At 39.4% G+C, this 25798-nt stretch overlaps 1 protein-coding gene across 6 annotated transcripts in view; it reads right to left on the bottom strand.

Annotated features, from left to right (window-relative positions):
• The window catches only part of fam13a (family with sequence similarity 13 member A), a 242902-nt gene that overhangs the window by 178429 nt on the left and 38675 nt on the right, over positions 1 to 25798 (bottom strand). For all 6 annotated transcript variants that reach the window (XM_028802748.2, XM_051928116.1, XM_051928112.1 and 3 more), the window contains 4 exons: positions 22745 to 22954; positions 16168 to 16348; positions 6255 to 6396; positions 530 to 616 (listed from right to left, as the gene is read on the bottom strand). In XM_028802748.2, coding sequence (XP_028658581.1) covers positions 530 to 616; positions 6255 to 6396; positions 16168 to 16348; positions 22745 to 22954 — 620 coding nt within the window. The remainder of the gene's footprint in view (positions 1 to 529; positions 617 to 6254; positions 6397 to 16167; positions 16349 to 22744; positions 22955 to 25798) is intronic.

The following is a 25798-nucleotide window of genomic DNA, read 5'->3' as shown; positions in this document are numbered from 1 at the left end:
TCTTTACTTTTTAGTATTTGCCTGGATTTTATTGTACCATCTGCCGTTTTGGTTCACCTGTAACTGTTTTGTCTGACACAGTAGCCCCTAATCCGGTGCCATTGATTGATTGATCAGAATTTCATTATTGATCAATATATAAATGAAAATAATCAAAACGGTTTCTGAAAGAATATGAAAAAAGGGGAAAACCTCCCTCATCTAGAACGTCACCCACCTCAACTCTGTAATGAATAATGCAAAATAGAAACAAGTAAAGGGGTCATGTAGAGCCTTAGGGAATGACTATCAGAGAGGGCAGCATTGAACAACTGAACCAGGCACAAAAAGTACTAGCTACATAAAATAAAGGTAAGCAGATTGAGTAACCTTTAAAAAGTGACTCTGGTTTCTGGCCTTAAGCCGATGTCACATTACGCGACTATGTCATAGACTACGCATCTAAGATGACATACACTTTAGTGTGATCCCAACACAGAATGGGCTTTAAGCCCCTGAAAACATGGACCATTGGTGCAGCTGTACTTACTTTTTTCTTTCTTGGTGCAGGAATTGGCATTTCTGGATTTGAACTGTCAAGTGACTTGTCCTGTTGTGGCACATCGGTGCTGACTTCCTGAAAGACATAAGCAGCAGGGCTAAAATCCATCTAATGTGCTAAGAGGGTTTTTCCATTTAGACACTACTATGGATTTTTCATACTAGGTTTTTCAAAAGCAAAGGTTAGGAGCATGCACTGATACCAGGCATTGCCGCACCCACCACATGACAAACCAACTCAGGATCCTAGATTAGGACCCAAGTGCAGCCATGCAATGGGTGATACCTCAGCACCACACTAGTTCAGATGGAGTGGAACACTAGGAGGTTTTTTATGGTGGCTGGAGTGCCAATTCTGCCACCAACCCCTAAGTTTTTCCCTGCAGGTTGGAGGGCCTACATGCACGGATGGATGGATGCAGATTAACATCATACCCAGGACGGAGCAATTGCAGGTTAAGGGCCTTGCTCAAGGGCCCAACAGAGCAGAGTCCCTTTTGGCATTACGGGATTCGAACCGGCAACCTTCCCACTGGTCAACAAGCATTTTGCTACTGGGATTCTTTCACCTGTACTTTAACAAATTTCACTTGCTGACTCCAAATCTGAAAACCGTTTTCGTCCAGCACGTCCCATTTTTTAGTTATGATGTTCCAGGTCTTGGACAACTAGGGTGACTGTACAGTAAAGGTGATGTGTTTCAGCATTTAAGAAATAAGTTTGGTCTCGAGAAAAGTGACGCCAAAATTAAGGAAGGTGTTTTTGTTGGCCCTGAAAAATGTGAACTGATGCTTGACAATGAGTTCATAAAGAAACTGAAGCCAACTAAATCAGCGCCCTCATTCGTGCAGGTTGTCCAGAATTTTCTTGACAGTCACAGAGCAGAGAATTATGCTGAGCTTGTGGAAAATATGTTGAAAGTACATCAGCTTACGGGAGCCAGAATGTTACTGAAGATGCATTTTTTGCATTCTCATCTCGACTTTTTTCCACCAAATCTAAGCGATGTCAGAGATGAGTATGGGGAAAGATTTCATCAAGATGGAAAGGTGATGGAAAACTGATATCGGGGAAAATTCACTCTGAGCATGATGGGCGACTACTGTTGGTTCTTGCAAAGAGAGACGGATGTGCAGTACAAGCGCAAAAGCGAGAGCCTCAGACAATTTTGAGCACACGGACCTCACTTTTATATTGAGGTATATTGACATAAATATGCTTTAACGTGTCTCTGGTATCATCTTCTGGTTTGTTTTCAGAATAAACACATCAAAACAATTTTGGTGGGACAGAGTCCAAACTCCAGATATTGTGTTGATATATTAGATTGATATTCAAAAGTGTCAAAACATCAATTATGTATATTTCAGAAACCTGACGTGCTAGCTTAATTCCGATTTCATATATGAAATCAGTGTAAAAAACTTAATAAAGAGATGCTCTGAAGTTCCCAGAAGCAAACAAAAAATATTTTTCTGTAGACCAGTGTTGCCAATGCAGATCCCTAGCCTCAGAGCCACCACACCACCAGTGGCGCGACTATGTCATAGACTACTCATCTAATATGACATACACTTTAGTGTGATCCCAACACAGAATGGGCTTTAAGCCCCTGAAAACATGGATCATTGGTGCAGCTGTACTTACTTTTTTCTTTCTTGGTACAGGAATTGGCGTTTCTGGATTTGAACTGTCAAGTGACTTGTCCTGTTGTGGCACATTGGTACTGACTTCCTGAAAGACATAAGCAGCAGGGCTAAAATCCATCTAAAGTGCTAAGAGGGTTTTTCCATTTAGACACTACTAAGGATATTTCATACTATATTTTTCATAAGCAAATCACTTTACAAAATACAATAAAAGGCGCATGTCTTGAATTTTTACATGTTGTATTTTCTTGTTGCAAGTGTTGTGTCATTTTGGAACTTGATATATCAAGTCTTGTGTTATTCACACCGCTATATTCTAACATTTTCTAGTTTTAGAAAATTCACCTCTGAAAACTGTGTTGTCAAATTCACAATATTTCTTTTGTTTAATATGCCGGAATGTTTCCTTTCTTATACCTGTCACGGTGGACCAATAGATGCTCATCCACCTGAGTGGATCTCTTTCTCTTTCTTCCTATATCTCTCTCACATATATATAGTACTAGGGTGTTGTACCGAGTCAGCCATTATGAATGTAGAGAAAAGCCAAGCAAAATGACACCTTTTATTGGCTAACTAAAAAGGTTACAAAATGCAATTATGATTACATCTTGCCTGAAGAAGGGGCCTGAGTTGCCTCGAAAGCTTGCATATTGTAATCTTTTTAGTTAGCCAATAAAAGGTGTCATTTTGCTTGGCTTTTCTCATATATATCTGGCAGGTAACCATCCAAATCAGACTGCGATTCAGACCTATGAAGAAAAAAGAAAAAAAAAAAGAAAAAGATAGATCTATAGATATTTTAAAATATCTGTACATCTCTATCTTTTTTTTTTCCTTCATAGGTCTGATTCGCAATCAGATTTGGATGGTTACCTACCAGGTAACACTTGTGGTTGGTCGGCCAGTTGGCAAACATCCGCCACGTCCTCTCAGTTGCGAGAAGCAGATCATAGATATGTTATACAGTACCTGCCAAATAATAAAAAGAGAACAGGACTCATGTTTTGTCCTAACTGCGGCTCCTCAGGTGTATGTACTTCTACTTCCCCTTACAGGGATCGAACCACAGACATCAGCACCTGAGTGGAAGCCTCTGACGTTGTGCCAGAGAGGCTGGTTCGCTTACTTGACAGGGTGAAGATCGGAGTATTACACTGAAAGGTCTGAATCGCAATCTAATTATTTGAATGGTTATCTACCAGGTAACACTTGTGGTTGGTCGGCCAGTTGGCAAACATTTGGCACGTCCTCTCAGATGGCAACTACTATATAATTTTATATATGAAGATCAGAGTATTACATTCACAGGTCTGATCTCAATCTGATTATTTGGATAGTTACCTACCAGGCTAGCCAGTAGCATCATCTTATATAGTACACTACCGTGGCTGTGTCTGTCTGTCTGTCCAGGATTTTAAATCACCTGTAGCTCGCAAACCATTTGACCCATTGACCTGAAATTTGGAACACAGATATGTGACCTCTACTGTCCGCTTTCAGAGTTATGATTTTTATTAATCTTTTTATTTTACTGTAGAATCAACTCTCAGCAGCGGCCAGCAGGGAGCCATGCAATGCTAAGGATCTGCGCTGGCATCCCGAAGGTTGCTGGTTCGAATCCCCGTCACTGCCAAAAGAGATGCTACTCTGCTGGGCCCTTGAGCAAGGCCCTTAACCTTCAATTGCTCCAGGGGCGCTATACAATGGCTGACCCTGCGCTCTTACCCCAAGGGGTATGCGAAAAGATGCATTAAACTTTGTGTTGTCCTGTATAACTATGTATGTGACAAATAAAGAATTATTATTAGGCGTATGGGCACGTTCTCATCCCTACCACCTTCGCCGTCACTTCCTCTACTTCTTCATATCTTAAATCATTCTTGAGGCAGATTGAACACTTAAATGCCAGTAATTTGCAACACAAAAACTGACTTAGTCACTTTTAATGCAAAAAGATGCCAACGGAAGAAGAGAAGAAGCGGGCCGCTAGGGTGGAGAAAAAAGCTGCTCAGGAAGAAGCAAGCACATCAACCTCTGAGCAAATGAACGGTAATCGTACAAAGAAACAGGAGGAAAACTAGAAATGCTCAAGTCAAGTATTCACTGCATGTTATCGTTATAGCAGTGCACCGTTACTGGTGATTTAATAAATAGGCATTTCGCTAGGATAGTATATTAATAATGCAGATGGACTGGTACCCTTGTGCAGGGTTGTTTCTAGTCTGGTGCCCAATTCTGCCAACACATAACCATGACCCTGAATTGGATAAGGCAAATTTGAAAAAAAACATTACATTTGGTAAAGACCAAAGTCATAAAATTCATAGTGGAGGTGAAAAATTTGCCTGAGCTTTATTGATCTCCTTCACGTATCCACTGCTTTGAATTTTAGCTCTGATGAATCTGAGCTCTTAATGTTCCAAGTTCAGCTTCCAATCATTCCTCATTTCATATTCACACTTTATTCTCAAATGGCACACATTGAAAGATACATTATGCATGTCAATATGGAAAAAGTGAAATTGTTATTTCATACAGTTCTTTTTGCATTACAAAGTAAAAGCTGACACAGTACATATGGCAGAAAAATAATTCACACAGTGCTATTACATACAGTGACTTTCAGAAACGGTACTTAAAATGAACAGGCTGAAGCAGTGATTATCAAAGCGAGTTGATTAACCTTATACTGTACTTATATCATCATCACAAGGTAAAGGGGTAAAAAATATTTCTACTACATATGTCTAAGTCTTTATTATACTGTACATCACCTGTTGAAATGCACATCACAGTGTGCTTTACAAAATAAAGAAGAATGCCTTACAGTCAATGAGACAGTCAGATGGAACACTGCTATTCAAATCTATATAGAAAAATTCTTATTCCGAGGCAAACAATGACATTTGATTGTAAAAAGAATAGTTGTTTATTCTAATTTGCACTAATTTTGTCACTGTGTTACTTCAGACGCACTATGCTGCAAACTACTTTGACTTTTCCAATGCATTTTGCACAACATTCTGCGGTCAGTGTTTTAAAAAAAAATTACATTTTTAATTAAACCATATAATAACCTGAAGGGGATTTTTTGCCAAAATCTACACACAAGACCGTTGTCATAATTATTATTCCTTTCCTAGATTCTTTAGAGATGTTATTTACATCCCTCCTAAGTTTTGTATACCCTGCAGAATTAATTTCTAAGGTTGTTTAATCTGTATTATCTCTCAGATTAAAATTCAGTAATTTTGATTACCGTATATTGTAATGCCATTTTGTTTCTGGGTGGTCACTGCTATTTTCTAAGCTTGATGCTTCCAAGTGCTATGGCGATTCCCCCAAGAGCACTACCTGTGATATCATAATGTTCAACAGTATTTAAAATGGCCACTATGAAACCTCTTTAACTGGGACTGGATAAACTAAACCCTTTCCTACGCAATTACTTTTCTTTTTCTGAATTTACCGGCTTTTTGATCCTGTGTTTCATGTTATTTTTAACTTTGACCTTTGTTTAGTGATTAGGAATGGGTAAAGATCAGATAGAGTTTTGGTATTCAAGCCTGTCTCATTATTTTGACTCTGGTCTATTTCATAAAATCGCTTCCTATCTGTTGCAAAAGCCAAAACGAGAGTTCCTGTGAATCACAAATCAAAAGGTGATCAACCCTTACACTCACGCTGAAGATGTTTTAGTGTTGGATCCGGAATTTTGGATGCTACACTGAATTCAGCATCAGGTTTTAAAGCAAAGCATTTCTGACATGGCACATACTGCCACCTTATGTGAGGTTGCCCCTAGTAACACATTCATAAAATGCCAAAGCTACAAAAACGGTGACATGATGTACATACGATTAAAAAATAAAAGAAATTCTAATGGTTCATAACTACAATATAAATACAAAAATCTCATGTTTTAATCGTTCCTGAGGTTAAAGCCTGAAAAAGACCCAGAACAATGCAACAGGATAAAAAAAAATAAGGTCAACAATTGTAACATGTTTTTCTCCGACCGTTTCTACAACCACAAGTGAAAAGCTGACATCGCCAACTCACCTTAACCATAATCACACTGCAGATGTTCTGGCTGCTCTCCTCTGGCATCTCCTTAAAAATGGCACCATAGCCGTCAATCAGCCTGGCCATGATTTTGTTGCAGATCTCCTGCTCCTTCATTCCTTCCAAGCCTGAAGAGACACTTAAAAAGGAAAAGCAATTAAAAGCCTGAAAGACCAAGAAGGGGTGTTTTTGATGCCTTTAAGCTAATTTGCAATTTTGAAACAATTCAGACTACAAAAACTTTGCTTCAAACTAGAATATTACATACAGTATATATTAAAAGTACCAGCAAGGTATTCATTAGCTTTGTTGTGTGATTTTTCTCATCACATAGCCTTCTTACCAGCAATATTCTTTCATCACCTCACATTTGTTCACTGCTTCTCTGTTATGCCACCCAGACCACTGTGGCTTCATTTTTAGTGCTTCCTTAGCTTAATCCAATTGATTAGTGCCGACTGGCCAAAGCATTCCTTTCAGAGATTTTGTCCCTGAAAATTCACAGTGTGGCCAGCTTAGACTAACTTTTTCCTCAGCACCCCACGGTGCTTTATGAGGCAAGCAGGATATCACAGAGCAGTAACAGCCATGCTGAGAGGGGATGTGACAACCCCATCTGCGCTACCTGCCCAATTTGTGTTGTGCATGCACAGAACTTTCACCTGTGCATAATGTGGGTGGACTCCACCTCACACTTTATGACGCTGCACAATCTGCTTCGTCACATACATGGATAGTTCACAGCGTATACATGCATGCGTGCTGTCACTGCCTGATCTCAGAAGAAAGAAAAGCTGGTCAGATTGCACCAACAGAACCATCCACTGTGTGATCTTTTTTTAAAAATATATCACTGTCAGGTGTTCAAAGAAGAAATACCATGGACCATTGCTGTCAATTCCTGGTAGCACTGCATGTTTCTACTTTTAACAGATTAAACTAAGTAACGTAGTCCGCTAGTCATAAAATAAAAGGTTATCCAAACGCATACCGATACCAAAGCTTATGTCAACCTGTAAAATCACAGGATATGGATGTCCCTGATCAGCTAGGAGTACAAAAAAGTCCTCAAAAGGACTAGTCCACCCAAAAATGATATTTTTAAATATGTTACTTATCCGCATGGTTTGTAGTGAAGTTTGAGAAAAAATTTTACTCTCACATTTTTACAGAGAGCAGAGAACAATGTTTCAGATAGAATAGAAGCCTATAGTGACCAGCACTGGACAAACCGGTAGAACTTTGTCAACCAGGAGTAAATTTTGTATAGCATTCTTACCACAGTTTAGCACTTAAGGAAGACACCTTTGTTACTCGTCACAAAAATGATGCACACGTTGTAGTGGTGTGATGGAGAGTGGGTGTTCAGTTACCTTCTGATATAGCATGGAATGTGGCAGTACAACTGTGGAGATGGAAAAACAGGGTGAAGAATGAAGAGTGGGCTTTCTGTGTGAAAACGGATGAACCAAAACAAAATGGCACTTGGTCATAAAGGAGGTTCCTTTTTAAAAAAAATCTATGATTTGAGAATAGATCTATTGAATTGCTGACTCGTGCACTGAATCATATACCAGCGTTTCTCAACCTTTAAGTATTTGCGACCCGAATTTTTATAACAGTTTTAATCACGACCCCGTAATGTTTTTTTGAAAGGAGCCCTCTAATACCAATTTGTTCTTTTTTAATTAATGATATATCATAGATGCATATTTTATTATACCTACTTAACTTTTATCGACATTTATCTAACTCTATATTTATTTTTGTAGTATCAGAATGTAGTTTAAGTTAATTTGTTTTGGTTTCAATAGATGTATTTTTCATATTTTCGATTCTTGTTTTCTTTTATCACATCTTAGCACCCCCATAGGGGGCCCGCCCCACAGTTTGAGAACCACTGTTATATACAGTACACACACGCTCACATATTACATGTACTGTACATACCCGAATGTGAATTATGTCACTCTCCTCCAGACAACTATATTTTTTCTATAATGTATCGCTTATAATCACGTTTTTTCCAGTACATATAATAAAAAAAACATCATGCACTAATCTAAAAAATATTAGTGTTCACGTTATTTTAGTTAGCTAAAAAGGGAAAATAAACTCACAGAAATTGCACTGACAGCATCCATTGAACATGGAAAAATAGAACAAGTGAGATGGCACATTGTACATTATTTTATGGGATATAATCTACTGTGAAATTCTGCTCTGTACTCGTCATATTTCTATTGCACTATTATATTGTATTGAGGATGACTTGTGTTTTTTTCTGTGAATTGTATTGTATTGTATTGTATTGTATTGACCCCCTTCTTTTGACACCCACTGCACGCCCAACCTACCTGGAAAGGGGTCTCTCTTTGAACTGCCTTTCCCAGGTTTCTTCCATTTATTACCCCTACAAGGGTTTTTTGGGAGTTTTTCTTTGTCTTCTTAGACAGTCAAGGCTGGTGGGCTGTCAAGAGACAGGGCCTGTTAAAGCCCATTTCGGCACTTCTTGTGTGATTTTGGGCTACACAAAAATAAATTGTATTGTGTTGTACACAAAGTGAGTTGCATATCTCTCTATTATATAAAAAAATTCTGGGACGAGACGCAACTTTTTCAAAGAGACACTTTCATGTCCCGTGAGACGAGACTTTGTGCCAAGAGATTTAACCACGCCCGGGGCCGGAAATAAAAGACAAAGAGTAGAAGACAAAGTAGAACGTCATAAAGAGTTTCCAAAACATTGGCATGATACACATGCAGAGCAGGTTAGAGGTAATGAAAGTACTCAAATTTGAAAGTCTCAAAAAAATAATAGTAAACATCACATTACCCCAAACAAATGGAAATTACAGGACAGCGAAAAGCGATCAAATATATTGTTTGGATTTAAACTTTAAGTCGGAGACTTGTAGATCGTCTAATTCATGTTGCCATCAGGGAAAAGCAGTGTTTCTTCCCAATAAAGAGGCATATCAGTGAGAATTAAAAGATTGTTTTTTTGTTGAAAGTGAAATCCATATACACAAGCAGCAGAGACGCGAAGTGACTGGCGTGTAGTGCAGGCAGGGGTTGGGGAGCAAAGCGATTAGGGGGCCCCTAGTATTTATATTAAAAAAAGAGAATGAATGGTGGGCTGTCTTTGTGAACACAGAAGGAGCATGGCACTTGGCCACGAAAGAGGTGCTTCTTAGCAAAAAAAAAAAATGATTTGAACACAGCTATATCAAAATGTTGCCGCACAGACTGAATAGCATACATACACGGTTGTATGATAGATGCATACACAGGCAACGAAAGCGGACTGTTTATTCTTCCTTTTGCATACATTGTCGGGTATGCGGTGTCTGTGCATTTAATACAAAGTACACAGAAAACGTCAATTTGACCTACACTGTCATCTTTACACGCAACGTGTTCCTTCCACAATAAGCCACGTCATGTGCTGTTCTCTTTATGTCAAACTGGTGCTAGCTGTGTACTTTGTATAGTGACAGGTGTGCTGCTCTCTCGTGTGTAATTTTGCATTCAGAATTGTGTCAATATGTTACACACAAGGTGGAATATTCGAGAGATTTTTTTGCACTGCTGCCAGATAGGTTTCATTCTAAAACAGCATTTATTATTCGATAAATCTGTTCTCAGTTTGATTTGGTTAATTGACATTTAGATGGCTATTCAAATATAATAAAAAATAACTCGTTTGATCTCACGTTTTAAAAGAGACTTCAGTAATCATCCTGAAATAAAATAAATCAGAAGGACTTCATTGTAGTCATTTTTAGGCCTATACTGTGATATACACACAGTATACTGTTACTATCCAAAATTTTGTAAATATCAAATTTTACTTATATTGCTCATCTCTATCAATCAAAAATTGTATATTGCTTGGTCACACAATCCATGGTCACACTCCAAATCGTCCAGTCAGTCGCATGCTCACAATGTGCACAGTGCCTGGATTTTTTGCTAAAATATTGCCAAACAAATACCTCAATTAAATTGAAGTACAGTAATCCCTCCTCCATCGCGGGGGTTGCGTTCCAGAGCCACCCGCGAAATAGGAAAATCCGCGAAGTAGAAACCATATGTTTATATGGTTATTTTTAGAATGTCATGCTTGGGTCACAGATTTGCGCAGAAACACAGGAGGGTGTAGAGAGACAGGAACGTTATTCAAACACTGCAAACAAACATTTGTCTCTTTTTCAAAAGTTTAAACTGTGCTCCATGACAAGACAGAGATGACAGTTCTGTCTCACAATTAAAAGAATGCAAACATATCTTCCTTTTCAAAGGAGTGCAAAGCAAGCAGTCAAAAAAAAAATCAATAGGGCTTTTTGGCTTTTAAGTATGCGAAGCACCGCCGGTACAAAGCTGTTGAAGGCGGCAGCTCACACCCCCTCTGTCAGGAGCAGGAAGAGAGATAGAGAGAGACAGATAAAAAAAATCAATACGTGCCCTTTGAGCTTTTAAGTATGCGAAGCTCCGTGCAGCATGTCCTTCAGGAAGCAGCTGCACACAGCCCCCCTGCTCACACCCCCCTACGTCAGCGCAAGAGAGAGAGAGAGAGAGAGAGAGAGAGAGAGAGAGAAAGTAAGCTGGATAGCTTCTCAGCCATCTGCCAATAGCGTCCCTTGTATGAAATCAACTGGGCAAACCAACTGAGGAAGCATGTACCAGAAATTAAAAGACCTATTGTCCGCAGAAACCCGCGAAGCAGCGAAAAATCCGCGATATATATTTAAATATGCTTACATATAAAATCCGCGATGGAGTGAAGCCGCGAAAGGCGAAGCGCGATATAGCGAGGGATCACTGTAGTCCACAAACAGGAAGCCTGTTCACGCCGGGTTGTGTTTTTGAATCACTTCATTCATTGGTTAAAAGTCCTGACCATGTGATGGTGCACATTTTTAAGAAACTGAAATGACAAGCGTTATCTACCATACCAAAGTGCTGCTATTAAAAATAAAGGTCTAAAGTGTAACTGTAACTATTAAAATAATCACCAGAAACAAATCACAAGACTACAAATTAATTAGTGGGAAGTTATGGGTCATTTACCAGAACAGAAGGACTTCATTTTAGATATCTTTAGATTTTTAGGTCAATACCATAATATATATGTTACTCTCCAATTTTTTGCATATTTTTTAGTTATATCACCCACCCCCGTCAATCAATAGCAAAAATCTTACGTTACTTGGTTGCATAATCCACATGCCAAGTCGTCCACTCAGTCGCATGCTCACAATGTGCAAATTGCCTGCATTTTTTAATGAAGCACTGTCAAACACCTCTGGAAAATGAATCTAGTCCACATAAAGGAGGGTGCTTTTGAATTGAACACCTGACTACCCACCTCAGTCATTGGTCAAAAGTCCTGACTTTGTGATATGCGCATTTTTGAGAAATTGAAATGACAGGAATTTTCTACAGTACCAAAGTATTGCTATTAAAAATAAAATCTAATGGCTTAATTGTAACTATTAAAATATAGCAAAACCAAAACACGAAGCCTAGGAACCAAATCAATTCACTGGTCTACAAAAAAATATTTTTTGTTTGCTACTGGGAACTTCAGAGCAGCTCTTTATTAAGTTTTTTACACCGATTCCATATATGAAATCGGAATTAAGCTAGCACATCAGGTTTTTGAAATACACATCATTGACATTTTGACACTTTTGAATATCAATATAATATATCAACACCATATCTGGAGTTTGGACTCTGTCCCACCAAAATTGTTTTGATGTGTTTATTCTGAAAACAAACCAGAAGACGATAACAGAGACACGTTAAAGTATATTTATGTCAATTTACCGCAATATAAAAGTGAGGTCAGCCTGCTCCAAAATGTTTGAGGCGCTCGCGTTTGTGCTTGTACCGCACATCCGTCTCTCTTTACAAGAACCAACAGTAGTCTCCCATCATGCTCGGAGTGAATTTTCCCCGATATCGGTTTTCCATCATCTTTATATCTTGATGACATTTTTCCCCATGCTCATCGCTGATATCGCCCAGATTTTTTATGGTAAAAAGTCGAGATGAGAATGTAAAAAATGCGTCTTCAGTGACATTCGGGCTCCCATAAGCGGATACGTTTTCAGCAGGTTCTCCTCAAGCACAGCATAATTCTCTGCTCTGTGACTGCCAAAACAATGCTGGACAACCCGCACGAATGCTTCCCATGCTGCCGATTCAGTGGGCTTCACTTTCCTTGTGAACTCCTCATCAAGCATCAGTTCACGGATTTCAGGAACAACAAAAACACATTTCTTATTTCTCGAGACCAAACTTATTTCTTAAATGCATCGCTGTTTCTGTCCATCGCCTTGACAGAATTTTCAAAGTAACGGTGAATCTAACGAATGAAATGTCCTGAAATGCAATGTTATGTTTAACAGTAAAACCTCGACCTACTGCAGTGTCATGTCTGAGTTGTGTCATTATGCTTTAGAGTCAATAACAAATATTTTTTCTGCTAATTAAAAATAAATAATCAAAAAAAATAGCAATAATAATAATGACAAGGTAAACAACTCACAGCTGTTAGTAATGTGTGGCAAAATCATTTATCTCAATGGCATCCCTAGTGGAATTACTGGTATTTATCAAAATGGTTATCTGCCTTTACTGTCCAGTCACCCTAATTGTCCATAACTAAAAAATGGGACGTACTGGACGAAAATGGTTTTCAGATTTGGAGTCATCAAATGAAACCTGTAAAAGTAAAGGTGAAAGACTCCCAGTAGCAAAATGCTTGTTGACCAGTGTTAACGGAAGTTATGGGTCATTTACCAGAACACCTAACACTCTGAGCGGAATACAAGCACTAATCAAAGTTTAAATCCGGAATCTTGGACAAAAAGCTGAAGTGCTGTGCCATATTTTGTAGCAGATTCTTTGTGACGTCATGTGTGACATTTCTTAGCAACGATGTAGTGTGTCCTAGTAACTTACCAAAAAAATACTGAGACTCGAAAGTGGCAGTGTGGCACACTTAAAACTAAACCAAGAAAATGTATTTATTTCTCAAACTAAATAATCCAAAAGAAAGAAAATAAAGCTTAAAGAAAACTTACAACAAAGGAGAAAAAAAAACCAAACATAATACAGAAAGATGTGCAAAGTTTAGAATTCTAAATGAATGAATGTATCAACTTTCATGGTAACTTTGTGTCACATAACCACTGTCCCATGCCCGTTTGTAACAGGAACTTCATTAACTTTTGTCAAGTACTGATGTAGTCAAAATTTTTCAAAGCAATGTCTCAAAAATGCAAGCAACTGAGCAGACTCACTTGTATGAGCAGATTCATTTAACTGGAGCGCACATGTATCATGCATCTGCCTGAAATAAGGACAAAAAAAGTGTTTGCCAAGCTATTTCCATGTCACGTACCACACTCGGCTATTATTGAATTCCTCAAAAGCTATGCCACTAAAAGCATATTTGCACAAAAAAAAAAAAAAAAACAGCAGATCATCTCCACCTTCGGACTGGAAGCTGTCAAAAGTAAAAGACCTTCTCACCTTGCACTCACTGAAAAGCTCATGGTGAGCTTCAGAGAAAAGGTACAAATGTGACTCGTATGTGTGCCTGCTGGCACAGGATTCCAATTCCATCATGATTTATTCGCAGAAAACTTGCACTGGCCTGCTAAAAACCTAGAGAGGAATTCTGAAAGGTGACACTAAAGAACGTTTTGTGGAGAGGGGGGGAAAAAAAAGCTGCCTTTATGCAGTTCTCGTGAAAACTCTTCTCAGAATCTTTGCACTGGCATGCAGCATCCCAGAGGAGGGATTTCATTAAAGTCGCTGGGCCTCCCTGGATCCTCAGCTCAGGATGTAAAAATGGAATTGAATTTGAAGAAGAGCAAACCATTCTTCAACAGTGGTGTTAATTATTGACTTTTGTTATAGCAGGGTACTAACCACTGAAACAGGTCACAAGACACTTGTGATGGTCTTTACTCTAAAGGCACTATATAAAGTACAGGTTGCTTGTACCGTTTGAGAGTCCTCAATTGACATTCATAACTTTGGGATGCAAGTGAAAACTGGTGTTTCTGAAGAAAAAATACTGGGAGTTTTAGCAAAAAAACATACTGACCATAACCAGATCAGGATTTGAAAGTAGGTCTCTGGAGCCGTCAGTCAAAACTGCTGATTACTGCTTGTGATGTCCAGGTTGCCAGCAGCTAGCAGACTTCCACTTGAACCTGGGGCATCAACAGTCACGAAACCAAGATGGACTGAGCAATGAGGACGCAGAACAACAAGAGGAGGTGCACCAAAGGTCAATAGTGTTTCTGTTTTCAATAAACAGTATTCCAACAGGCCAGTGCAAGATCTTCATAAATAAAATATATCAATAATTAATCCATAATAAAAACAGTGTTTTTGTGAAGGGTAAGACGCACCATAACATAACTCATTATCCATAATAATTAATCAATCCATTGTTTTCATTTCATTAAATGAAAACAGCCTATCCCAGCAAAACAGGAAGAACCTCTAGATGGGACATAAATCAATAACCCCTTGTCACCCACGTACACCTTAGGGACAGCTTAAAGGTTCTGATGGTGGTAATTTGATGCTGATCCACAAGGTGGCGTTGTTTATTAACGCCTCTTCTCTTCCTTCATTTACATACCAGATGATTGGCAGCCTTACCACCCTAGGATATCACTTCTGGTATCTGGCACCCACCTCTTCCTGCCTGGCCTATACTTAACTGGAAGTGTCACCACCTTGGGGCAGTCACTTTGACACTCACATCCATGAAGACTTCTTCCCCCCACCCCCCTTTTTGACATGTTTATAATTAGTGTTTATTTTCAATTATATATTATTTGTCTATGTGTGCGCCAACTCTTTATGCTTGTGTGTGTTTTTCATTACACTAGGGGTGTCCAACTCCGGTCCTGGTGGGCCACAGTGGCTGTATGTTTTCATTCTAACCATCTTCTTAATTAGTGAGCCGTTTTTGCTGCTGATTAACTTGCTTTGCCTTCATTTTAATTGATGTGACTCAGACACCTTAGTTATTTCTTCTTCCTTAATGAGCAACCAAACAATAATGAGACACAAAACAAGCCGCCACATGACCAGCTCACCTGAAAATAAAGAAAGGTGAAGGTCTCGGTCATGTTGGTCTGATTGGGTCACCAAAACATCTTAATGGCGGTCTTAGGAAAAACAGAAAAATCAGCAGTCTGCTGTAGCAGAACGAGAGCACCAACAGGTCATGGTATTCAATAACTAATAAATAATTAACAGCAAGAAATGTCTTCTCATTAAGAAACTGGTTGGAGTGAAATTGGCTGAAGTTTGACATTCCACTTTAGCTGGCCATCTGTCGGCTTGTTTGACGTCTCATTTCTGTTGGGCTGCCATTTAATGAAGAAACGAATCAATTCAGAGGACTGCATACTTAAAAACAGGGCTATGAAAATGAATGGAAAAGGAGTTAATTAGCAGTGAAAACTGGGCACTGATTAGGAAAAGGGTTACAATGAAAAACTGCAGCCACTGCGGCCCACCAGGACCCGAGTTGGACCCCCTGCATTACACCCTATTTGATCACACTCCTTTCACAGTAAATGTTTCAGTTAGGTGGAATTCAGCTTACGAAACATGAGCAGAGTTTTCATCTGTTGCCGTACACACTGTATTTTCTATTAACCTCTTTAGCTGTGTGAGTGCTTCAGGAAAACAGTGACACGATTTGTGATGTGGTTTGTTAACATGGAGTCCTAGCACTTTGCTACATTCATCTTAGCAGATTTTCTGTTTTTCATTTCATTCCTCTTTAACTCTTTAAAAATCAGTCATTACCATGTCACCTGGGCTGAAGATCTAAGGAGTAAGGACAATTAGAGCTACCTACTATAAAAGATTTGGTCCAAATACCGTAGCCAGATTGTGCACGTTCATTCGGTTGTGCTTGCACTCCTTTTCCACATCACTCAGGAAGCCACAGAGGTATTTCAACAGATTGTAATGGTCATTAGGCAATGTTCTCATAAATTCCTTTAGATTTTGCTTTAGCTGCTCCTCGTCACTGGGGCCTGTAGATAAACAAGAGGGAGAAAGAGATTAACAAATCAGCCAATAGTCACCATTTCTGCATCTCAGCCCCTAATAAGAACACTTCAGTGCAAGTTGTGCTGAAGCAACACTGCTTCTTCATTTATCTAGTCATGCTGGGCTCTATAACATTTCTTACACACCATTTCTCCCAGCATTATATAGTACTAGCCTTCCCCCACAGTTTTGCCCGCGTAGTAGAGAAACAGGACAGTGAGGAGGGTCCCGCCCGGCTCCCAACTCCTGACGTCAGGCTTCCCCATCCCCACGGCCCACTGCTTCTGTCTCGGATTAGCGTGAATACATCACTCCTGCAAGTGAACTCTGATTCTTAGCGCAATGAGAGAAGTCGCAATATCAAGCGGAATGTTCAAGCAAATTATAGAAAAAAAAAGATCTAAATCCATTAAGTCATTCTCTCGTTCGCTAACTAAGCGGAGTTAAGGTTACGGCCGAGGCTGGCATGTGAGTGATGAGGCCCCCGTCCTCCAATGAGTCTCTCTCAGATTCGCACTAATAAATCGGTACCGCAAGAAAAGTATGATACTTCACACAATGAGAAAGTCGCAAAATCAACAGAATGTTCTAGCAAATTATAGAAAAAAAAAACGATCTAAATCCGTTAAGTAGTTCTCTCATGAAAAGCGAACAGAAATACAAACGGGTCTAAAAAATTAAGTATTTTTGCACTTGGACCATGAAATTTTTAAAACCGCTTCTTAGCGAGCACCTATGGGCCAAGGGTAGCCTATATTCCAAAGTCCTCAAGGTTCAGGAGATTTTGTGATGAGTGAGTTAGTGGTATTTGGCTTTTATATATATAGATTAATCATATTAACCTGCCTTTAACACACTTTCATTTTGTGACTAAGACAGACACATTTATCAGGTGACATGTAGCATGTTGTGAAGACAAGCACAAATGAATTTCACTGGACTCTGCACAGAAATGTACTGAAATCTACAACTTACGGAAAAGACTAGCGGTTTAGCCGTATTTGTGCTCCCAGCTGCCATTTTTCTACACATTCAGATGGGAATTCTTTTAGAGCTTCTTAATCTACTCTTATAAAGTGGTCTTAAATATTAAATATGGGTAACAGCAGAAACACTGTAGAATTTGTTCCTGCATCCCCCAATTGTCTTACGCCCCAATCCAATGCCTATCCTGGAAGCAGACTCTGATGGAGCAACGGTCCATCACAATGCGTCCTACATTCTAACTCACCCCCCACTCACTCATATGAGTGAGGTCAGCTCCATGTGGATGGAGCGAGGTCACCAGTGCAGTCCCTCAGGAGTCTGTCCTTGGACTGCTATAGTAATAACACTGACTCTGGTGTAGTTAGTGGACTTGTCAAACTCGCTGATGACACTAAAATTGGAGGGACAGCAGACACTGAGGAGGCAGCAAATATAATTCAGGAAGACCTGGATAACCTTCAGAAATAGCCAAACACCTGGAAAATGCAGTTTAATGGAGACAAGTGCAAAGTGCTACACATGGGCAAAATGAACATCAATTATAAACACAAGATGGGAGACAATGAGCTATAGGAAGCAACATCTGTAAAAGATTTAGGTATTTATGTTGACACAATATTTCCATCTAATAAATGTGCAGAAGCAATTAAAAAGGCAAATAAAATGTTAGGTCATATCATAAAAACTGCTGAATATAAATCAAGGGATGTTATGCTCAAACAATATAATGCAGTAGTGAGACCACATCTGGAGTATTGTGCGCAGTTCTGGTCACCATGGTTCAAGAAAGATGTAGCATTACTTGAAGCTATGCAGATGAGAGCAACCCGGTGCATCATGGGACTTAAGGACATGTCTTACTGTGACACACTCAGAGAATTAAACCCGTTTAGCCTCAGGTAGAGGAGACTGCATGGGGACCTCCTCTGGGCATTTAAAATCCTCAAAGGCGTTGAGAAAGCAGATCTAAAGAAACTGTTTCAACATCTTGCAACTGAAGGAACTTTGTATTTAGGAGCAGTCAAAAATATCAGAGACTGGCGGGCAGCAAAGTCATTTCTGCTAAAGGGGGTAACAGCAACTTTGAAGGGTAGACTTAACCTTTTCCTAAGTAGACCATTATCAATCCATCCATTATCCAACCCGCTATATCCAAACACAGGGTCACGGGGGGTCTGCTGGAGCCAATCCCAGTCAACACAGGGCACAAGACAGGAACAAATCCCGGGCAGGGTGCCAGCCCACTGTAGGACACACGCACACACACACCAAACGCACACTGGACTGGACTGTGGGAGGAAGCCCACGCAGACATGGGAAGATTCCCTTTTGCTTAAACTTTAAAGGCTCAGCTCTTTTAAACTTTCCTCATTACTCATCCCCTGTAGCCCCAGAATCAGCCGAGTTGCTCTTCTCTGGACCTTATCTAGTGCTGCTTTGTCTGTTTTGTAGACTGGAGACCAAAACTGCACACAGGACTGCAGATGAGGCCTCACCAGTGTGTTATAAAGCTTTAGCAGGACCTCCTTGGACTTGTTCTCTACACATCAGGGCGCTATATATTCTGTTAGCCTTCTTAATGGCTGCTGAACATTATCTGGCAGTTGATATTGACAAGTCCACTAGGACTCCTAAATCTTCTCATAAGGTGTACTCTTGATATTTAGACCTCCCATTATGTATTCTAACCTCACATTTGTTACTTCCTACGTGTAATACTTTACATTTACTGATATTAAATTTCATTAGCTGCGAATCTGCCCAAGCCTGTATGCTATCCAAGTTCCTCTGTGATGATTCAACTGATTCTTGCCAGATTGTTACTTATATTACTGTCCAAATCATTTAAATATATTAAAAATAGCAGCGGTCGCAGCACTGCCACCTGTGGGACAGCACTCTCAACCTTATCCGATTCTGTTAAGGCACCATCACCCTCTGCTTCCTGTGTTTTAGTCAATTTTGTACCCATCTACACACAGCACCCGGAACTTCCACTTCTTTCAGTGTGAAGCCCAAACTCTGATAGGGCACCTTATCAAATGCTTTCTTAAAGTCCACATAAATAATATCATAGGCTCCACTCTGCTTATATCCTTTTGTTGCTTCCTCAATGAATTCAAGCATGTCAGTAAAATGTAACCTCCCTCTTCTGAGCCCATGCAGACTGTTAAGTGAAACTCCTGTTCTTACTGTGTGCTGCTCAATCATTTCTTTAAGAATTCCTTACATTAAATTTACCTGTGATGCACAATAAGAATCTTCACCAACAACCTCTGGACCCCATAACCATACAAGCATTGAACAAAGAGCAGAACACACCCCTGACGAACCCCAAAATCAACTGGGAAAAACACAGAGGTTCTGCCTCCACTCTGCACAGCACTCACAGTACCAGTGTACAGACCAGCCAGGATATCCAGCAACCGGATCCAGAGTTGTTTCATCGTGTAGTGGGTGCGGCAACGCACTGTACCAGTGCATGCTCCCCAACTTGACTTGACACATTAAGCTTACTGGTCCACTGTGGCTTGGATCTGCCTGATCACCCTTTTTATATAATGGGATAATATTGGCTATATTCCAGTCCATAGTAAGTCACTGCAGACTGTGGAAATTCTGAACAATGTGTGTCAAGGGTTTATACATGTCCTCGCTATCCTCCTTAAACACTCGCGGATCAATGTTATCTGGGCCTCTTAAGTTGTTTGATTTCATCTCTTCTCTTTTTTTGGCAAAAGCTATTAGTCACTTTAAAGCTGTCCACTAGATATTGTTCCTTCTCGTTGTCTTAAAGATGTTTTTGATGTGGTTGAGCCTAGCATTTTGGACATTATAAATAATTGTCTTAACACTGGTTCGGCCCCAGTCTATTTTAAACATGCTGTGATCAAAAGTGTCAAAATATCAGTAAGTATTGATTTTAACATTTTAAAATGACTTTAATATTAATCTTTCAAAGCTATCAGTTTAACAGTCTACATTATTAATGAACTTCTGGTTCACTCTGGCTTTCGATAACTGAGCCTTGTAGGCCATCTCTCCACACGGCTAGAGTTGCAACACTACACTCATCTGGGCTTTATGGCAGAAAGGACAAACATCACATGAGAGCCTTTTTGAGGTTTACAAAAAAAGCAGGTAGAGGATTCTGGGACTGTGAGAAACAAGATAATCTGAAAAAAGGAAACCAAGACTGAACTGTCCGACCTCAGTTCTAAACATCACATATGGTCTAAACTAGGAGCTGCTCATCACCTGCACAACACCATTGCAGTGGTGAGGCATGGCAGTAGTAGCATCATGCTGAAGGGTTGTTTTTCAGGGGCACAGATGGGAGACGAGTTACGATTGAGAGAAAGCTGAACAGAGCGTAGAACAGAGATTCTCTTAATGAAAACCTGCTCCAGAGTGCTCTGGCTCTCCACCTGGGCTGAAGGTTTACTTGCCAACAGGACAATGACCCAAAGCACAAAGCAAAGACAGTAAACTAGTGACTTAGTAATAAAAACTTAATGTTCTTGAGCTGCCCAGCCAGAGCCCAGACTTGAACCCAATCGAAACATCTCTGAAGAGATTTGAAAACTACTCTTCACCAGCGGTATCACTCCAACCTGACAGAGCTACCGAGAAGAACTGCAGAAAATGATCAAATTCAGGTGCGTGAAGTTTGTCAAGTCAGACCTAAGATGACCCCAAACCATAGGGATTCAACTAAGTACTACTTGAAGGGTCTGAATACTTGTATCAATGTAATATTTCAGTTTTCTTTTTTTTTAAATATACAAAAAAATTCTAAAATCCTGTTTTCGCTTGGCCATTCTGGGATATTGAGTGTTCCTTGATGAGGGAAAAAAGGAAGTCATATTGAGCATTGGAAAATAATTAATAATAATTAACTAATAAAAATAGAGCACATTTAATTTTCCCCACCACCAAATTTCCCCATCCCGCTCCACCTGGCTACTTCTTCATGCCACCTGGCTAGAAACAATTTCTGGGAAGAACATGGAGTATGTGTTTGTATAATTTCTGGTAAGGTTCTTATTTCGGTGTTTTAGGTTGACTGGCTGCCAAATTGACCATTACCTTGACCTACATGCAATACACAACTAGGAACAAATATGAAAACTCTGAAACACAGAGGCTGTCCAGCAAGCTATACATCAATATCTTTGGGCAGCTAGAGATTGTACTGTAAGGGTATCCAGAACAATGGGAAAAATGTAACCAAAGGAACCGAGATCAAGTTGTATACAAGTTGTGTACATGAAGGCGATCTACTTGAATTTCCAAACATCAAAACTCCCTATTTAAAAAAAAAAAAAAAAAATTTGGGATAACCCTTATTTGCTTGGACTTATGACTCATTTTAAAACAAAAAACACAGGCACTGTATTTTTAAAATTTACAAAAGAATTCTCCAATTCAGAACACAACGTTTCATAGTAAATTAATGTAGACAAAAACTGTAAAAAGATTTGTGACTTGAGAAACATCAGACTTAACATTTAGATGTGACACGTCACACCTAAACATCACTGTGAATTGTTTTGAGACATAAATCTGACACGGCACATAGGCAATACTGTAATCCTCCCTTTACTCTCAAAGCAAAGTCATTCCCACAATTCTCAACATCTCTCAGAAATGTAATTTATAATCCAGTGTCCTAACCTCTTTATCTTATATATAAACATGTACGCGTGGAAGTGTCTGTCTGTCTGTCTGTCCAGCCCAGAAGTAAGAGGTGGAGTCGCGGTAAGGGCTCCACTTCCGAGGATACACAAGCAACATGAGCACGTCGGCAAAACTAAAATCTCCTAGAAGCGAGATGCCCAGAGTAGTTCCTTTCAATTACCTGACATCTCTATATTTCAATTTTTTTCTGACAATTTCAATAGTTTCTAGGACCCCGTGCTGGCTAAGACAGCTAGTATATTGTAACAAGTTATAAAAATGTGATTTCATTAAAATTTTATATGCCTTTTTGTGGGTAAGCCTTTTACTTTAATTCAGTTCAAATTTGGATATATTCCACATTTGCTGTAAAAAGACGCTCCTTGCATTAACTAAATCATTTACCAGTGCCACTTCTATAACTTGGCGTCCTGTTCTGGGTTTGTTCCTGCCTTGTGCCCAATGCTAGCCGAGATAGGCTCCAGCAGACCCCTGCAACACTGTTCAGGATTAAGCAGGTTAGAAAATAACCGAATGACTTCTGTACCTCCCTGGTGAGGATCCAGCACCACATGCTAATTACATTTTTCTAGGGGAAAACCATTACCGCATTACTTATTTTATATTCACATTTATCAATATGCATTGAAAACCCACTTGAACTTTGACTATATTAAGCCACCTGAAATCCAAACCAGCCTGTTTCCACTCACCCTCAGACAGCTCCTTTAGACTTGGCTGCATTGCGGTGGGAATTAAGCCCCCAGGCAGCTCTCGAAGAAACAGTTTCAAGAGGCTGGCGACTGAGCACACATCCCCATCCTGAGCGAGGTCCACTTCCTCTCCGCTCTCGTACTTCTGTCGCAGCTGATTGACCACCTTCACACTCCCATTGACTCTGAAGAGACCCTCCTGTTGCAATCCTGGAATCAGAAGCACAAAACACTAAGGGATGAGCAACATTAGACAAGAGTCAAACATTAAGAATAATGCAGATTGTTTTATTTTATAACTACATTCTGTGAAAGTGCTTTAGATATGGAAATGGGGTGGGGGGGTCATTTTGTAAAGGGACAACAACATGTTAAGAAAGTGATCATTCTGAAGGGGAGGCTTACACACATACTGAAGCTTTATGTACTTTATATTATATGGGTAGATAAGAAAGGCACTACACATGGAGTTTCAGAGTTGTAAGCAAAGATGAAGATCTAAGGCAGTTACAAAGATTGACGGTTTATTCATTCACTAAGTCAAGAGGCACAGAAGTTATCAACTGCAGACACAGCCTTTGAAGGATAAGCAGTTGGTAGTTGACCATCTGTGCACCTCCTCTGGACTGAAAGACAGATTTTAAAATCCTCTTCAGCACCATTCCCACCTGCCATCTGCGCACACACCAGTGCAGTATGACTCAGAGAAAACAAACATCTCAGGTTATCCTGCAGTACCCCCTAGTGGTTACATAAAAAGTCAGCTTCTATAAATGTAACCTAACATTCTCAAACGCTCTCAAAGGATAAGTTAGGCATTTTCTAGTCAAAGCTATTTCCTCAAAATCATGTGTTCTTAAGCATATTTTATTTTATTTCAGTAGATTTCACTCCTTCTGCCTAAAGAAATCTGTTTGACAATGGTACAATCCCACAGCGGAGCGCCGATGCTCATTTGATGTTGGCTTTCAACTAGACTAGCAGCACAGTGCTGCGCTGTGAGTGTTCAGGCTACCCATAAGCCACAGCAAACGTGTCACACTGCGTCAGCTTCTAACTGTTGTAGTTACTATGGAATTTTCATAACTACTTTTTGATTTACCTTCGTAAAATAAAAAATTTAATAACGGAATGTTACAAGTTGTTGTTTCTTTTATGTTATCATTGTTATTCACACATAATAGGGCGGAGTGGTGGATCTGAGGATAAGGATCTGCGCTGGTATCCCAAAGGTTGCAGGTTCGAATCCACGTCACTGCCAAAAAACCTTCAATTGCTCCAGGGGCGCTGTACAATGGCTGACCTGGTGCTCTGACCCCAAGGGGCATGCGAAAAACCAAGGAATTTCCTTCGGGATTAATAAAGTATAATAAAAAAAAAAAAAAAAAAACTAGCCATGTTAAATAGTATTATTTAAAAATATTTACAACCTTTTGCCGTACATGTACTTTCAACACCTTTCCTCCGTATTCGCGTGGGTCTGAGCATACCTTCACCGGCACTCCATCTCAAAAATGTGTCCCCATAATGCCCGTTTCTCAGACTCTTTAGACCCTTTTGCCTCCTGTCTGGTTTTATACTTTCCATCTTTAAAGGCGACGCTCTCAGGATGCATCGTTATTCCTGCTTTTGCATCTTGCTTGTTTTATTATACAGTAGATGATTTATTGTTCCTGTTATTCAGATGCCAAGTTATACTTTAACAACATTCTTTGTTAGTTTACATTTTGTGGCTAATAAAATAGAAGTTTTACCAGAAAATGTACTCTATGGATTGGGTTACCATTTCATTTCTTCAATTCCATATTCAAATTCTCATGATGTATTTTATATAAAGATGTGCAATATTCAAGAAACTATTCAGTACTGTATTTACTCAAATATAATTCGGGTCTTGAAACCCCCAAAAAAAAAATGTGATCATAAAAATCAGACCCCCGACTTATACGCCCGTTCAAAAATGAGTCACTTAATTATTTTTTTTCTTTTACATCTTCGTGCCTCCTCCAACCTCATTATCAGTTTCCCAGACGCATTGAGTCTTGTTGCAGCAGCGCAGTTACCAATTTCTTTCACCACTTCAACGACTTTTAATTTAAAACCAGCTTCATATTTTCTTCTGATCGAACGCTGCATCGTAGATAAGCGATTCTCTTACGATAAAGGTGTATGAGGGTGTGAGATCCAAAAACACAAATCAGTGCAAATGTCGCTTCGGAATTGTTTGGGTATTATCGTGTGGTCACGTAGGCACAATAGAGAGAGAGAGGTTAGGAGCACATGCTGATACAGCGCATTGCTGCATCCACATATACAACGAAATCAACTCCTGACTTATCCGCGGGAGAACTTATCCGCAAGTATATACGGTAAATACTCGTGTTTAATCTGTTATGTTTAGACATTAGGCGTCTGGAGTTTTTTTTTTTTTTCTGTCCTAACTGGCCATCGGACCTTACTTTTATTTTATGTTAATTAGTATTGCCTAATTTCATTTTTATATTTTTTTCTTTTTTCATCCTGTAAAGCACTTTGGGCTACATCATTTATATGAAATGTGCTACAGAAATAATTGTTGTTGTTGTTTGTCTGCCGTAATTGTATGAAATTGAGGTATACAACTTATTTCAGAACATTAGAATAATTGTCACAAGAAAAGGTCGTTCAGAATAAGAAGGTCACAAATTCTCTTCACTGAAATTCTCCAAAGCCCTACTCCCTAATAGGCATACATCTGTATGATGAATCATGTAGTGATTATAATTACGACAGCCTCGATAATACTAATCGTGGAAAGTGACAAATACCGCATTCTACTTGGTACTCCTAAACTCTCGAAGATTGAGCTGTCCCAGTTATCAACTGCTCTAAACAAGCAAATGAGTGTTATAATCAAGCAGAGATACATTAAGTGCATGGGCACTGGTAGAATCAAAGGTACTCACACCACAGGAGTAACTACATGCTAAATGCCCAACTCCAAACATTAATAAGTGGCCAATTTTTTTTTCTATTTGCAGCAGCTTCCAGAAAGTCAAAAAGTCCAAGTAATGT

The sequence above is a fragment of the Erpetoichthys calabaricus genome, chromosome 5 (genome assembly GCF_900747795.2).
Source record: "Erpetoichthys calabaricus chromosome 5, fErpCal1.3, whole genome shotgun sequence".
NCBI lineage: Eukaryota > Metazoa > Chordata > Cladistia > Polypteriformes > Polypteridae > Erpetoichthys > Erpetoichthys calabaricus.
This window is presented reverse-complemented; position numbering and strand designations above follow the sequence as displayed.